Source organism: Mesocricetus auratus, unplaced genomic scaffold (assembly GCF_017639785.1).
Source record: "Mesocricetus auratus isolate SY011 unplaced genomic scaffold, BCM_Maur_2.0 Super-Scaffold_4256, whole genome shotgun sequence".
Lineage (NCBI taxonomy): Eukaryota > Metazoa > Chordata > Mammalia > Rodentia > Cricetidae > Mesocricetus > Mesocricetus auratus.
In genome coordinates, this window is record NW_024429182.1 from 94,159,225 (window position 1) to 94,173,791 (window position 14,567).

The following is a 14,567-nucleotide window of genomic DNA, read 5'->3' on the forward strand; positions in this document are numbered from 1 at the left end:
AGTGGGTACCATTGGAGATGTTGCCTTCTTACATTGGTGAAGCACATGCATTGTGGTTAAACTGACCTACCAGTATGGGCTCATTCTTAGGCTAGAGACTCCTACACAGAATTTTCAAAACTGATAGAGGAGCTAAACAAGAACTTTCTTTCATCTTTTGCCATTGACAGAAGGAATGGGCTTGTGATGACACAGCAGAGCTGAGACAAGTGGCTTAGTGGCAGAGCATCTCCTCAGCATGCACAAGGCCCTGGCTTCCATCTGTGGCACCACAGAACAGGAGAAGTTTTACCTCACCTAATGAGGAAGAGTCATTTTATTTGGGAATGTGGGAAATGATGAATTACTATTGTCTTGTGAACAGACAAGCAACTGGATGAAGAAAAAAGAATCCATACTCTTTGTATGAGAAGTGAAGGTTATTAAATAGGAAAGCCAAATGTAATTACCAGTGCTTACTTACTGGCCAAGGTCACCTGAATTGGCTCTGAGGAATGAAACCAGGTTCAGGTTGGATGGACCACAGCAAGACTGAGACTGTGACAACTTTATTGAGAGCAATCAGACATTTTATGCTTTTATCAGAAACAGGATACAATGGTAATTTCCAGGATCAATATTGTTGCAGTTGCTGGGAAACAACAAAGTTTGAAAACTATACAGAATATACAAGATTAATGTCTAAGATCAACTGTCCTGTCAAGCTTCCCTAGTTACTTGACTACTCAGGGATCATAGAGAAATGCAATGTTGCCTGAATCCTTTACTGTCTGAGAGAGTGCATATGTGTCTCAGGAACTGGAAGTCACTTTGAACCATGGACACTCTCTCAAGGGATTTTAAACAGCCCCACCCTGAAACAATACTTGGTAGAACAACCATTGGAAATGATCCATGAACAGTTTTCTCAATCTATAGTTTACAATTATATGGATGATATTTTACTCGATGTAGATACTATAGAGTAAATGTAGATACTATAGAGAAAATATTTGAAGTAAAGAAAACAATGACTAATCTGAAAAATCTATGCCCCATGCTTCTCAAGGCAGCTAGGCCAAAGCAACTCCATGGCTTCCTGCACCCCAAGATAGAAAAAAATATTAAGATGAACACACAGAGTTCAGACATATAAAATATACCACACATGGGGGCACTGTACAGATATGGGTGACAGTTTAGGAGGGTGGCCCACAGACTGTCATTGGTTCTGAACATGCCATAGGGTTAAAATATGGATAAACTGCATCAGGAAAGGAGGGTTCATAAAATTTATAGATGAGCACTCCATGGTTGGAAACATCATGAAATGAGAGAGTGCAAGCTTCTCTGTCTAGGAAAACTCCAACACGACTGGGAGGATGAGTCAGAGAGAGAACCAAGATACTGGCGTTATAGGTAACTGAACACTGCTCAAATGCATTATATACAGACCTTTTTGTCATACCTATAACCCAGTAGCCATGTTTAGGCTGATAATTTACATGCTGCTTAACATCAGAATCATCTTTAACTTCATATTTAGGTAGATAATCAAATTGTTTATCATCAAAACATAATTTGTATCCGGCAAAGTTAGGTTGATAATTTACATGTTGTTTAATACCAGAATTCTGTTTGACTTTGATGCCCTTTTTATTCATTGAATGAAGTTGGGGTTGAGCACGTCTTCCATCATTTAATCCCAGGAGCCAGGCATCACACCCAGACACGTCTACTTCCCAGTAATGTTTCCCTGACTGCATAGCTGGATATCCAAGGACACCTAAATCAAAGGTCTCAGAAACTTGCAAATTTCTTCTAAAATCTTTTCGATGTTGTATTTGTCTTTTGTCCAAGGTAATGACAATGTTTTTATTATGCACTTGACGCAGGGTCACATGAACTGCAGAAAATGAGACATAGAAGTTAAGTCACACGAGAGGCAAGGTACAGTCTTGTTTGTGATGTAAGGAGCAGAAGCCCAAGGAGGAAGTGAGAGGGAACTTGGAGGAGCTGTGTTTAAATAAAAAAGATGCAGATTGCTGTGTATATTGGGAGAAGTAACATGGATCACATGAGGGTTAGTAGAGAAACAAATTCTGAAAGGCACTAAGAAGAGAGTGGCATATAGTGCTGTGATTTCTCCTTACCCCAGTAGAGTTGGACATCCATGAGCCCTGAAATGATTAAAATTCATAGCATTAAATGCAAACAAAGGAATCAAAACACTAAAGTCAATATCCTCTGCAGAATATGGGAAGGATTGCAAATTGTGATATAGGATTGGATGGATGATGATTTCCCATTAAATATGGTGATATTTCTGGGACACTTTATCTGCTCTTCTGAGTCCCTCTACCCATGTGCAGAAGCATCACTGTCCTCCCAGAGAGTGTAGCTCCAGCCCCAGCTGGAATCCCCCAGTTACCCACAGAATGCAGCTGCTCTCACCTTGAAACACTTGCAGCATGCCTTTCACATCTGGAGCTCGGAAGATCCTTCTCTGTTTTCTTGGGACCATTTTGGGTAGTTTCAGTCTGAAGGTATGACTCCTAGGGACAAAAGATTGACCTCCACATCTCAGACAGTGTGACCTTTGACCACCATTGACTCCCCATCAGTCCCTGTCATTCTAACTATAGATGTCCTGGAGCTCTCCAGACAATTCCGAAAAGGGAATGCAAGGATAAGCTACTACCTCTGGAGACATGAGAGATACACTCAACCCCTACCCACATACTTGCTGTGTGATTTTGGGAAAGTCTTACTACTCGGAGCTGAGTTTCTTATGCAGTCTAACAACCTGTTCCACACTCTCCCTGTTTCCCTGCTAGAACACTTATGAAATGATGAAGTAGCAAATTTTAAAACAAATTAACCTAAGACAGCAAAATATTAATGTGTGGACTGGACGTGGATTCACAAGCCTTTATCCTGTAGTCAAAATGCAGCTTTGTCTACAGAGTGAGTTCCAGACCAGTCAAGGATACACACAGTGACACTTTCTGAAAAAAACAAAATAGACAGATAAACAGACAGAAGGGGGAGAGGGAGGAAGGAAGGAAAGAAGGAAGGAAGGAAGAAAAAAATGTATATTTTTCAAGGGCAGTGTAAAGTCGGGTGCAGAAGCTGTTCCTGGGTAATAGAGTCATGGACTGTGAGAAAACCATCTGGAGAAAGTCAAGATTTCAAACACTTTTGTCAATATGGACACTTTTGCCAGCTTCTGAATCATTAAGCTCTTTTTTAAGATGACAATTTTGGCAAAGACGGAGAACCAAATTAATGATAACATGTTCAGAAGGAGCCTGATGCCGGCAGCCTGGGTGTGACTCTTCACATACAAGGGCACAGCTTTCCAGTCTTCTGAAGTATGTGACTCATGTGGAGCAGCTGGGCCCACAGACTCAAGTCTGTTTGTGAAAAAACTAAATACAACCACAAAGGAACTCTGGATCTCTCCCTTCCCACGAGAAACACACAGATCCCCAGGAATTTTCCCAATGTGCAATTCTGTGAACATTGCAGCCAAGGAAGACACAGCCTAGCTAGGATGAATCTATGAATCAAGTCTTGTTAACTGCACACAGAGCCAGACACAAGCACACAGCGTGAATAGAATGAGGGAACCACAGGAGTCTGAAAGCCCCTGTGACTCCATTTGCCTCATCCCACTGCTGAGCCTAACTCTGGATTTCCCATTACCCAGTCCCCTAAAAGAGAATCAATCTGTTCTCAGTAGTTACAAAACAGACAGACCCTGACACCTGAACTTCATCCCAGAAATGGAGGGATGGTTCAACATATAAAAGTCCATCAATGTGATCCACCATATAAAAAAAATTGAAAAAAAAAGAAAAAAGAATTGAAAGAAAAAAATCACATGATCATTTCATTAGATGCTGAAAAAAAGGCCAGCAGTGCAGAGAGGAAAATTAAACCCCTATGTGGCTAACACAGCATTGAATTTATGGGGATCCCCCTCAGAATAACATTTGCCTAATCCCCCAAACCCTTGACACTTTTATTCTAGCTGGACACTAAATCATTCTCACCACACAACAGGGCTAATTTTCCCTGTCAGCCCACACATACCTTGTTAGGACAGAATTCACACCCTAGGGAGGAGGGAGAAAACACAGTTAGTAACATGTTCCTCATGTTCTTACACATACTGGGAACAGTCTTCACAGGCCACAGAAACAAAGTTAAAAGGAAATCAAGCCAGTCTCCCCCAGTTCTCTAAGAGATGGCATAAATATGATGCATGGCTCTTTATTTGACTTACATATAACCTAATAGACTATTTTGGAGACCAAAGATGAATACACAGTAGTATGAAAGCTTCCACAGGTTTTGCTGTATTTACAACTAAACTCATAAACACAGGACTTTTCACTTGCTCCATGTTAGCTATCCATTACCTTACTTGCAACTAACATGTCTGACAAGCTGATTTATTTCCCTTCCTCCCTCCCTTTAACTCCCCCCCCCCTCCACAGGGTTTCTCTGTGTAGCTTTGGAGCCTATTGTGTAGGCCAGGCTGGCCTAGAACTCACAGGGAATGCCTACCTCTGCTTTCTGAGTGGTGGGGTTAAAGACATGGGCCACCAGCCCCTGGTGAGAAGATGATTTCTAAAGTATTTTAGACATATAGACACAATTTAAAATTTAGTAATGAAGAAGCCACAAGGACCAAAACTTAGATTGCCTAATACTTAAAATGAACTAACCATATCTCTCTTTCTCTTTTTCATCTGTCTTTAATTTGCCTTTCAGGAAAAGAAGTTAATGTAAAGAGCAATGTGTGTCTCTTAATTTGACAAACCTTTGAAACAAAGATCCCATCACAAATGGTAATTTCTCCAGGAATCTCACACTGGGAAATGGAAAACAACTCTAGCCTGAGGGAGAGCTGGCCACCTAAAGGTTTCAAGCAGTGTTAATTACTTGCCAGACCACCACAAGTCTGTAACCCAGGTAACTATGGGAAAATGATGGACAGGACCACACCTTGAACTGGACTGCTGAGATGTGTATTTATTTTGTTCTCTATTTAAACTTTGAAGTCTCTTAGGGAAACTGAAGATGGACAGAAGGGGTTCTTAAAATTTCTTTTCTCATCTTCCAAATGTGGCCACATTAGTAAATATTCTTTTTCTGTTTTCCAATATTAACTTGGCTCTGTTATATGGGATAGATATAAGATTGACCCACCAGATCCACTTTGGTATGTTAAATAGCCATGTCAGTTAGCCATTTGTCCTGGGTTTGAGACCTAACACTATACAAATGTTCTCTGAAGTTTGGATTCCATAGGATTTAACTAAAGTTACATTCTTAAGAAATGTGACCTTTCTCCTTACAGCTAACAATTACCAGGAGCCCCTTGGGGGTGGTTGTACTTCCTAAGAAAGTTCATTTTCCATAGTGGAATTTAGTGTGGTTTAGGCTTGCACAGTTCTTGGGTTTGGTGTCACAACCAGTATTAGTTTAAATGTGCTGCTGCTAAGCTGTGTCCAGAAGACACTGTTTTCTTTGTAGCCCTTCATCATCAATGGCTCCTACACTTCTTTTTTCTTCCCTATCTTCTGCAATGATCCCTAGGCCTTCAAATTAGAGATGGGTTATATAAATTCCATTTAAGCCTGGATGTTTTGTAGTCTCTTATACTCTCTACCTTGGCCAGTTGGGGATTCCACTATGTAACTCTGTTGGCCTGGAAATCACTTACAGACAAGGCTAGCTTTGAACCAATGTATATTCATTTACTTCTGCACTCCAAGTGCTGGGATTAAAGGAGTGAGCCAGCACACCTGGCTGTAAGTTGGGAAGCTTATGCATCATTTTCATTGTTATGTACTTCTCATATATTTGTTTCTTAGTATGAGAAGCTCTCAAGCCCGGGGATCACAGGCAGTAGATACTTGGCTACACACTGATTTATTTTTTATAACATGAATAAGCAACAGTAGATCCCAAAGGAAAAAGAATTCTGGGGAGCACTGATCATTCAAGTTATAGGTGAATTCTGATGCTCAAACTTGTCCTCATAGAGAGGTGCATGACTATGTCCACTGCGTCCTTATCATAATGTATTAAATAGAGACAACAGGAGAACTAATCAACAGAGGAATGGATAAAAATGATATGATAAGCATATATGTTAAAATATTAGATATTCAAAGCAAAAATTATTGCCGTTTGTGGCATCTTGGCTATACTCAGAGAATTTATGTTATACTAAACCAGCTGGGCACAGAAAACAACAACCTTAAGTGTTACTGTTTAAATATGTCTCATGTACAAAAATTGATCTCCCAAAGATTTGAATGTGTGATATCAGGGGCTGGAGACAGAGAATGGTGGGCAGATTCTTTGGTCACGAGATATAATTTCATGCTTGTAGAGTATGATGGCTGTAGTTAGTATCTACATGAACTAGCTTAGGTTAGTCTGTATCTATAATTCCATCAAATATACATGACGAATGAGTGTTCTCAATAATAATTAAAACAACAAAATGGAAGCCAATAAATTAATGCAGTTTGAAAAGTTCCTAGAGCTACCATGGTCTATAACATTGACAATTAATATAAAAGAAACAAATTCCTACAGAATATTCACCACCAGAATATGCTTTTGTTTTGAGTCTTTTAAAAATGTGATGTAGATAAAATAAAATACAAGCTTTAGACCTGTAAGGATAAAGAAGACACCTTTCATCTCAGAAACTCAAAGAGAGGCAGGGAAAACTTTCTGAGATCTGGCATAGTAACTCCTCTCCTACTACCACACAACTGGAATCAGAGGGAGTGGGGGTGAAAGTCCCCAAATATCCAAAGGGAGAAACAATTTCTACTAATTTCAAATTGAGGTGGAATGACTCATGACAGTTGAAACTGCACTTCACACATGCTCAGCATTACAGCAGGCTAGTAACTACACATTAGGGAACAGGTCTGTACATGTCTCAGCTTCTGTTCTGTACTTCATAAGTTAAAAATGCAATTTCCGCCGGGCGTTGGTGGTGCATGCCTTTAATCCCAGCACTTGGGAGGCAGAGGCAGGCAGGTCTCTGTGAGTTCGAGGCCAGCCTGGTCTACAAAGTGAGTTCCAGGACAGCCTCCAAAGCCACAGAGAAACCCTGTCTCGAAAAACCAAAAAAAAAAAAAAAAAAAAATGCAATTTCCCCTTGACATCCATGCATGCAATGATTCCACAGCCTCTGAAACTGGCTCAGGAAAGAGTTCAGGGAGGGCACAGAGAGCCCTGTTGTCATCACCAGGAAGATCACAGCAGCACAGAGGGAGGGCAATGGCTTCCAGGTCTCCTGACTCTCAGATGCTGGGACCTCCTGCGGTCTTACCTGCAGCATTTCAAAGGCTGAGCACTGCAACTTATGCTCCACATCTGAGATGAGGTCTCTCACTGCCTCCCTCTGCTTCTCCAGCTCAGTTTGAGACTCTGCCAGGCTGTTCATGATGCCTTCCTTCTCCTGCATCAGCTTCTGCAGCTCATTCTCCTCCTTGGAGTCCAGGAATTCCCGCAGTCCTTTAAACTTCATCTGAACATTTTCTTCTTCACTCTGAATTTGGTTCTTGAGGGATAAGAAAGTGGGGGAGGAATTCAGACTGTCCTGATGGGACAGGAAGACAGAAAACCACTGTTGTGATGATGACTTCTCACAGGGAACTGAGCTTGGGAAAGGAAGGAGCCTACTGAAGTATGTCTCGTCTCTCCTTTCAGTGTCTGCTAATGACATTCAAAACAAAGATCTTAGGTCACCTTTACCAAGGTGACCTGAGCCAAAGTGGGGTGCCTGGGTGCGGCTCAGTTTTCACACAGCTGCCCTAGACTTTATTCCTGCCTGCAATACTCCTCATGCTACCTCTTAACCCCTCTGATAAGCTAATCCCAAGAATAGACTTGTGACTGTTCCTAAGATCTTCCCAACAGTCATAGTTCCAGAAAACACCACAGAGGTGAGACCCAGCACTCAGTGCCCATTCTCACCAGGACCCTCTATGGTGTCTGCTCATCACATAGCTATGCTCAGTTGTGATGCCTTCTTCGTATAGCCCAGCTCTAAGGGAACAGTTAGACAGAACTAATCAAGGCCTCTTGACCTCATCAACTACCAGAGAATGAAGAGACAGGGAGGTTCTTGCCCAGGTCCATCCCAGGCATCAGGTTAACTCCCTCAGGAAGGGTCCTTACTTACCACCCAATAAGTTATTTCCTTTTGAAGATAATCTTTCGATTCATCACATGTTTTCTCATTTGCCATCTGAGTTTTCAGAACTGCTTGTAGCTTCTCCTGTGAGACAGGAATTGTAGCAGAATTAAGTTGCGTGTTTAGTAGGACTGCTGATCCTAACCAAAGGCCAAGAAACCTTTGTGGAAAGACAGGAAGTCTAAGATTGTTCTGTTTTTAAAAACTTGTGCCTGGATTTATGCACATAGAGTAGGTAAATATGCAGTCTCCACCTCAATCATTTCTTGTATTTATACACCACAAGCCCCAGAGAGACACAGAAATCTCTCTTAGTCAATCAACCCATGTAGCACAAACTTGTTCTTTTCATTCTGGCATCAGAAAACTGTGATAATTTTGTTATCTTTTCTGGTTATTCATATAAGTACATACATACATCACATGCCACCTCTACATTGTTTTTGGTTGTTTTTTTTTTTTGAAACTGGGTCTTACTATGTAGTCCTGGGTGGACTGGAATTCACGTGTAGACCCAGATACTGTCAACCACGCTAGCTGCCAGAGTTGTGGGTCTGAGTCATTCACTACCACACTGGCCACACACATATTCTCTTTACTGCTCTTCATTCCTTTACTCACTTCATTGTTGATGGTCACTAGACTGGATTTTAGGTGTGAATGAATCTGATATAAACATTAAAAGAACATAAATATAGAATAAATTGCCAGTTCTGCTCTTGACTTTTCTTTGTCATTGACTCAACGTCGCAAGAACAGTTCCTCAATAATTTTTTTCTGTCCTAGTATTTGTACTCCAGGCTGATTCTCATACTATTAAGTGGAATAAATCATCATGTTTTTTTAGAATTCTAAAGGTAAGAAAGGATGTAATGATATATCAAACCTCGAGTCTATGACATTCCAGTAATTGTCTTGTCACACCAACTGGAGATTTTCCAACTGTTACTTTCTTGTGCTCTGTGTACCACCCCTCCCACTTTTTACCTTGTACTTGTGGGCCACCTCTTCAATGAGAGCTGTTTGGTGACCACGGTGATCCTGAGATCTCTCACAAAGCCAGCAGATGGCCACCATGTCCTTCTCACAGAAGAGTTGGAGTTTCTCTCCATGTTGTGCACAGACATTGACCTTCTGCTCCTCCTCTGGGCTGGATTTGAACTCCTTGAGCCTCTCCACTATGTTGGCCACATGTCGATTAGACCTCAGATTTTCAAACAGGTAAGTAACTTGGCACACAGGGCAGATGCCCTCCCCTTCTTTGCCCTTGCTGGACTCATAGTTCAGTGTGATGCAGGCTCTGCAGAAGCTGTGGTCACAATCGGCACTCACAGGTTCCACCATGAGGTCAAGGCAGACAGGACAGGTCACCTCCTCCTTGATCATCACCAGGACTGATGAAGCCATTGCTGCTGTGACCCTGGGTCTGTCTGTCCTGACTCCTGACACTCTGCTCAGGTACCTGTGTTATTGGGATGATACAAAGCGTACCTGAACGATGGGAAAATCAGCATGAATTATGTGCAGAAATCAAGTAAGGATCTCCATGATAAGGGAAAAGAACAAAGGAAAGAATCTTAGGGACATGGCAAAAGGAACATTTTGTCATACTTTTAAGTCCTCTACATCCCAAATGACAAATTTCAGATGAAGGATTGTTATTTTCTTTTACTGAAATGCAGAAAGGAAGTGTTTCTTCTACCTTCTATCCTTCCCTTTTTTTCTCAGGACTACATCACATCTTTAGTGTTAAAAGTATCATACTATTCATGTCTCCACTGCTGTACTTCCTCCATCATCACCAGTCGGTGGTCCCTGTGACTCTCTCTGATCCTCTCCTTACAGTTTCTTACCAGAAAGCTTAGTGCTAACTTGGAGTGCACACAGTCCCAAATCCTGACACAAATAGGCAATGATTTCTTTTATTGTTTAAGAGTGCTTATTGTTCCTTGCAGAAAATCTTAGTTCAGTTTCTGACACCCACATGAAGCAGCTCACTGGTGCCTGTGACTCTAGCTTCAGGAAATCCATCAGCTGTGACCATTGTAACCATCTTTTCATATGTGTATACATGCAGGGGGACCCACAATTGCACAACTCAAAACAAAATGAAACTCTGTTCGCTTGCTTTTGTGTTTTTCTTTTTTATCTTCTTAGGCCAATAGTGTTTGATTTTTACCCTTGGTTTCTGGATATGGGCTCTTTCCCTAGTGGGCCTTAGGTCAAATCTGACATTGGTTAGCAACTGCTACAAGTTCTGTGTCACCATTGTCCTACCATAGTGTGCAGGAAGGTCAGACTGTAGGTAAAGGCTGTGTGACTTGGTTGGTATTTCCTTTTCTTTTGGTAGCCTGCAGAGAACCTTCCTGCACCAAAGAAACTAGAATGTAGGGTGAAGGCTCCATCTAGGTACCAGCTTAACTTCTTCATTGTCAATGAATTCTGTGGCTGTTGTCCTATGCAATGAGATTCCACTGTCAGTTTCTAGAGGGCAACCCTTTGTCTTATCAACAGCCTGGGTTGTTTGGAAATTTCCCATGTTGATCCCCTTGGCCAACAACTCAATTGAATGCAACCAAGTCTCACCTCTGGAAGCCTTGTTTGGTGACAAGAGATTGTCTGATGAGACGCCATATCCCCATTAGTAAGAGATCTCATTAGGAGTGCCTTAATATATTTTAGAAAGTTTTCAGTTACACTAGGTTGCTATGCAATCCTTAAAATGTTCCCCCATTCTAGCAAATAAATCTCTTTTAAAAGAGACACCAAGAAACGATAGCTAGGTTTGTTAGTTTCAAACAATATGCCTATAGACAGCTTGCATCTTTTGTGATTGTCATATGTGATGATGGAAAACTCCATTTTTTGTTAGACACCCATTCTAAATGCCTAAAAGAGAAGCTCCTGGCAACTCTCACTCTTTGCTATCATTGTCCAAATTGTAAAAGTGCTATGAGATAATTAACTGCTTCCTCTGGATTTTATGAACCTGCTTACTTCTGTGTAGCAGGAAGTGAAAGAGATCTTCACAGCTGAGAGGAGTATAAGCATTTTCTCACTCAGATACACATTGCACCCAAAGGAGACAATTGTGTTACCTACCTAAAAAATCCTTCCCTCAGCTTCTTCTGTGTGACAAGCCTTTGACTTCTTTTTAAGACTGTTGTTGACCTACTAGCAGTAATTAATAAACTCATTTAACAACATTTTCTGTTGTGTCTGTGGTCTTTTCTTGGTAATTTTGAAGTTTATAACATGAAAAACTCTTGTTTTTTTGTATTTATTCATTTGTTTATTTTTTGCTTGTTTTTTTTTTTTGTTTTTTGCATCCTCACTACCACTTCCCCTCCCTCCTCTCCTCCAAGTCCTACCCCCAGCTTCTCCTCTCCCACCGGCATCAGCTTCTCCTCTAGTTCTCTTCAGAAAAGAACTCCTATGGGTATCAACCAGCCATGGCATATCAAGTTGTAAGTGAAACTGCTTCTTTCAGGATGAAACTTCAAAGTATTGGTGTAGAAAGATTGGGATTTCGAATAACAGAGACAGAAGCAAAGGACAAAAACCCATAGAATCATGGGTAAATCACCATCCCCCAGAGAAATTTAAACTCTGTTTTCAAATACCATTCTTCAGACTTTACTCCTTCAGTGAGGGGAACTGCAGTGTCTCTATTGCACCAGGGGATTTTTGGTACAGCCCAAAATTAAGCATTAAGAAAGAAGAGAGTGGATTCCATCTTGAGAAATAACTGGACCTCTCAGGACTTTGAAACCTGTCTTTTCTCAAGGTCACCTTTTCTGTCTGATTCCTCATCCCAAGAGCACTCAGCAGAAAGCCAGCAGTCCCTCTTTCCCTGCCCCTTCTCAGTTTCAAATTTAACTCACCAGAAGGAAGAGCGTTTTCTTTTAAATTCCTCCAAACTCTGCCCTCCACAATTGCTGTCACATCTTCACATGACAACCAAGCGATCCTGACTGTGTGGAGAGGAGAGACTGGAGGCCACAGCAAGTGTCCTGAGGGTTTCCTCACTAAGTGTGATCTCTGGTGAGCCAAGAGAGAAATGAAAGTTAAGATTTTGAAGGGTGGAACTGAGAAAGAGGAACTAGAGAATATCAGCCAATGGGGAGCTATCCCTATCTGTGATTCTCCATCAGAGGAAGTCAGAGTAGTCTTGAGTCAGCTCTCCCTCGCAGAGCAGCTTGGGACATTTTTTCTTTGCTACAGGAACTTGTCTTGTCAGGCTCATGTCACAATCACCTAAAAAAGACACTAACTCTCTGGGAAGGTGCCCCTGATGCAAAGATAGGCTTCTGCATGGGCTCCTCTTGCACCTGAGCTATTGGCTAGGTTGTTGCCCAGTTGAAGGGTAGATTGGATTAAATCTCTAGGCCTTCGCCTGACACAAGGTCAGGAAAGAACAGGGGAACCTAAGAATTTGCCCTCAGTTGGAGGATGGATTAGATGGGTAAATTAAAAAAATTGGTATCAGTTAATAAATGAAGTATTAGTATTCAGTAAAGAAAAAGGCAAAGGCATATAAAATAAAAAATGTTTACATTTATATGGGGTAGGTTATTGATACAAATTTAAGGTCAATTTAAAAATTGGTAACAGTTAATAAATGAGGTATTAGTATTCAGTAAAGAAAAAGGCAAAGGCATATAAAAATGTTTACTTACATTTATATGGGGTAGGTTATTGATACAAATTTAAGGTCAATTTTATAAGTCATCTCTAAAAACTTTTGGCAAAAGCCTGGCCTTTCCACTTTGCATCTACAGAATTACTAGGAGTGGGTACAGCTGTAGCCCCGGAGTGTAGCTCAGAACTTCTCAAATAAAGAAATGATAAGGGACATACAGGACTTTTTCAACTTTTTGTTTTAATTCAAGGATTGACTGGGGTTGTTCTGTTAAAGAAGTTTCATTTCAACAAACTAATCATAACCTAGGCAAAAGGGAGAGATATGTATGCATGGTCTGTGTGTATAGGTGTGGCCATGTCAGTATGTATGAAGTGTGAAGTGTAAATGCATGAATGTTGACAAAAGCAACTGTTCTAATTGCCTTGGAGATGATTAAAGGGATACTTAAATCCCTTCAAACAGTTAAAAACTACCTAAATCGATTTAGATATAGCCAAAAGAAACATTCAGTCAGTTGATTAATGTCTTAACAAAAAAGTTAAGGCTTAAGCCTTCAGAGCCAGTCAATTAAAAAAAAAAAAAACAAAAAGAGAGAGAGGTTTTCTCAGGAAACTGCCCTGCCGCTTTGGCAGGCCCCACCCCCAAAGGTGTCTGTGTAGATGCAAAGGAGGCCTTGTCAGCTAGTGAGAGCTACAGGTTTAAAAAAAAAAGGACGACTCACAGATTTCAGACTTCAGATAATTTTTAAAAAATTATTTGGGACATGGTATAGTTTACAATCCTTAAATGATTCTCAAAAGTTCTTAATGGTTATGTTCCTTTTAAAGGATATCTACTAATAATTTAGATAGTAATCCCAATTCACCTAGATAGTTAACTAAGGAGGGTAGACAAATCCTTCTACTGTTATGGTCCAACTTCAACAGTTCAAACAAAATTTAAAAAATAAAAAAGGGAGAGTAATGTTCCCAGTCCCCATATGATTCATTGAATAATCCACTCATTTAAAAATTTTAAAATGTACATGCCAGTAAGCAATCTGCTTCAGACAGATTCTGACATAATGGAACTTGAGCAACTATTACTCAGGTCAAATGGAGACATCCATACACTAGACAGTGGAGAAGACCCTAATTTGGGGTCGAGGGCATGTTTGTGTTTTCTTGCAGGAAAAGAATAAAGCTTCAGCAGCTGTCACATTTGGTGAGATGCATGGAGAAGAGAAAAACTGGACCTGAGACCATGGGAGCCTGCCCAAGCCAGTTCGAGATCTCCTAAATCGGTGTTCCTGACCCTTGATGTCATCAAATCTACAGCCCAAGAAAGAAATAAAACAGTGGGTTCAAGATTTCCAGTTTCTCAACAGGCCTGCTACATCAACTTCCTGTACTCCTGAGTTTTCATCCCAAAGCCAACAAAAAAACTGAAAGATTAGCAGTTTGTCCTTGACACACCTTAAAACAACAGAATTCATTTTGCCAGTTTTTCCCTTTGGGGGAAAAAAGGACCCATTTAAAACATTTGGACATTGGTATGGACTGTGATGAATGGCAAAAGCCTCTTTTCAGTATTTGAACAGGACATGGTCACTTGAAATATCAGACTTGGTGGTTCCTGTTTCTGGAATTGCACCTATGCCAGTGTATTTTTCTGGAGAAATGCAATTTGTCCTAATGCGACAAAAAGGAGACTTTGACTCAAGTT

At 40.8% G+C, this 14,567-nt stretch overlaps 2 protein-coding genes across 4 annotated transcripts in view; one reads left to right on the forward strand and one right to left on the reverse strand.

Moving 5' to 3' along the window:
- Positions 1–6,537, forward strand: part of LOC121144029 (tripartite motif-containing protein 30A-like) — a 45,060-nt gene extending 38,523 nt beyond the window's left edge. Inside the window, exon 5 of the mRNA XM_040757197.1 lies at positions 4,762–6,537. Coding sequence (XP_040613131.1) covers positions 4,762–4,779 — 18 coding nt within the window. The 3' untranslated portion in view covers positions 4,780–6,537. The remainder of the gene's footprint in view (positions 1–4,761) is intronic.
- On the reverse strand, positions 533–12,278 carry LOC101823352 (tripartite motif-containing protein 30A-like). 3 transcript variants are annotated; one of them, XM_040757175.1, is made up of 8 exons: positions 12,103–12,278; positions 9,206–9,680; positions 8,207–8,302; positions 7,352–7,582; positions 4,078–4,100; positions 2,434–2,534; positions 2,133–2,159; positions 533–1,885 (listed from the first exon to the last, which is right to left on the reverse strand). In XM_040757175.1, exons 2-8 carry the CDS (start codon positions 9,623–9,625, stop codon positions 1,179–1,181), a joined length of 1,605 nt encoding a protein of 534 aa, XP_040613109.1. In that variant the 5' UTR covers positions 9,626–9,680; positions 12,103–12,278; the 3' UTR covers positions 533–1,178. The 3 variants fall into 3 exon arrangements, with proteins under 3 accessions (XP_040613109.1, XP_040613112.1, XP_040613118.1); XM_040757178.1 differs by having other exon boundaries at positions 9,206–9,709; XM_040757184.1 differs by lacking the exon at positions 4,078–4,100 and having other exon boundaries at positions 1,712–1,885.
- Positions 12,279–14,567: the final 2,289 nt, after the last annotated feature.

What these genes read in the sequence shown, in the direction of transcription:
- LOC101823352 (XM_040757175.1), bottom strand. Translation starts at nt 9,625, where the DNA reads ATGGCTTCATCAGTCCTGGTGATGATCAAGGAGGAGGTGACCTGTCCT. An exon ending in CATGCTGCAAGTGTTTCAAG is followed by an intron (nt 2,160 to 2,433) that starts GTGAGAGCAGCT and finishes TAATCATTTCAG; the next exon opens with GGCTCATGGATGTCCAACTC. An exon ending in GGATGTCCAACTCTACTGGG is followed by an intron (nt 1,886 to 2,132) that starts GTAAGGAGAAAT and finishes CATTTTCTGCAG; the next exon opens with TTCATGTGACCCTGCGTCAA.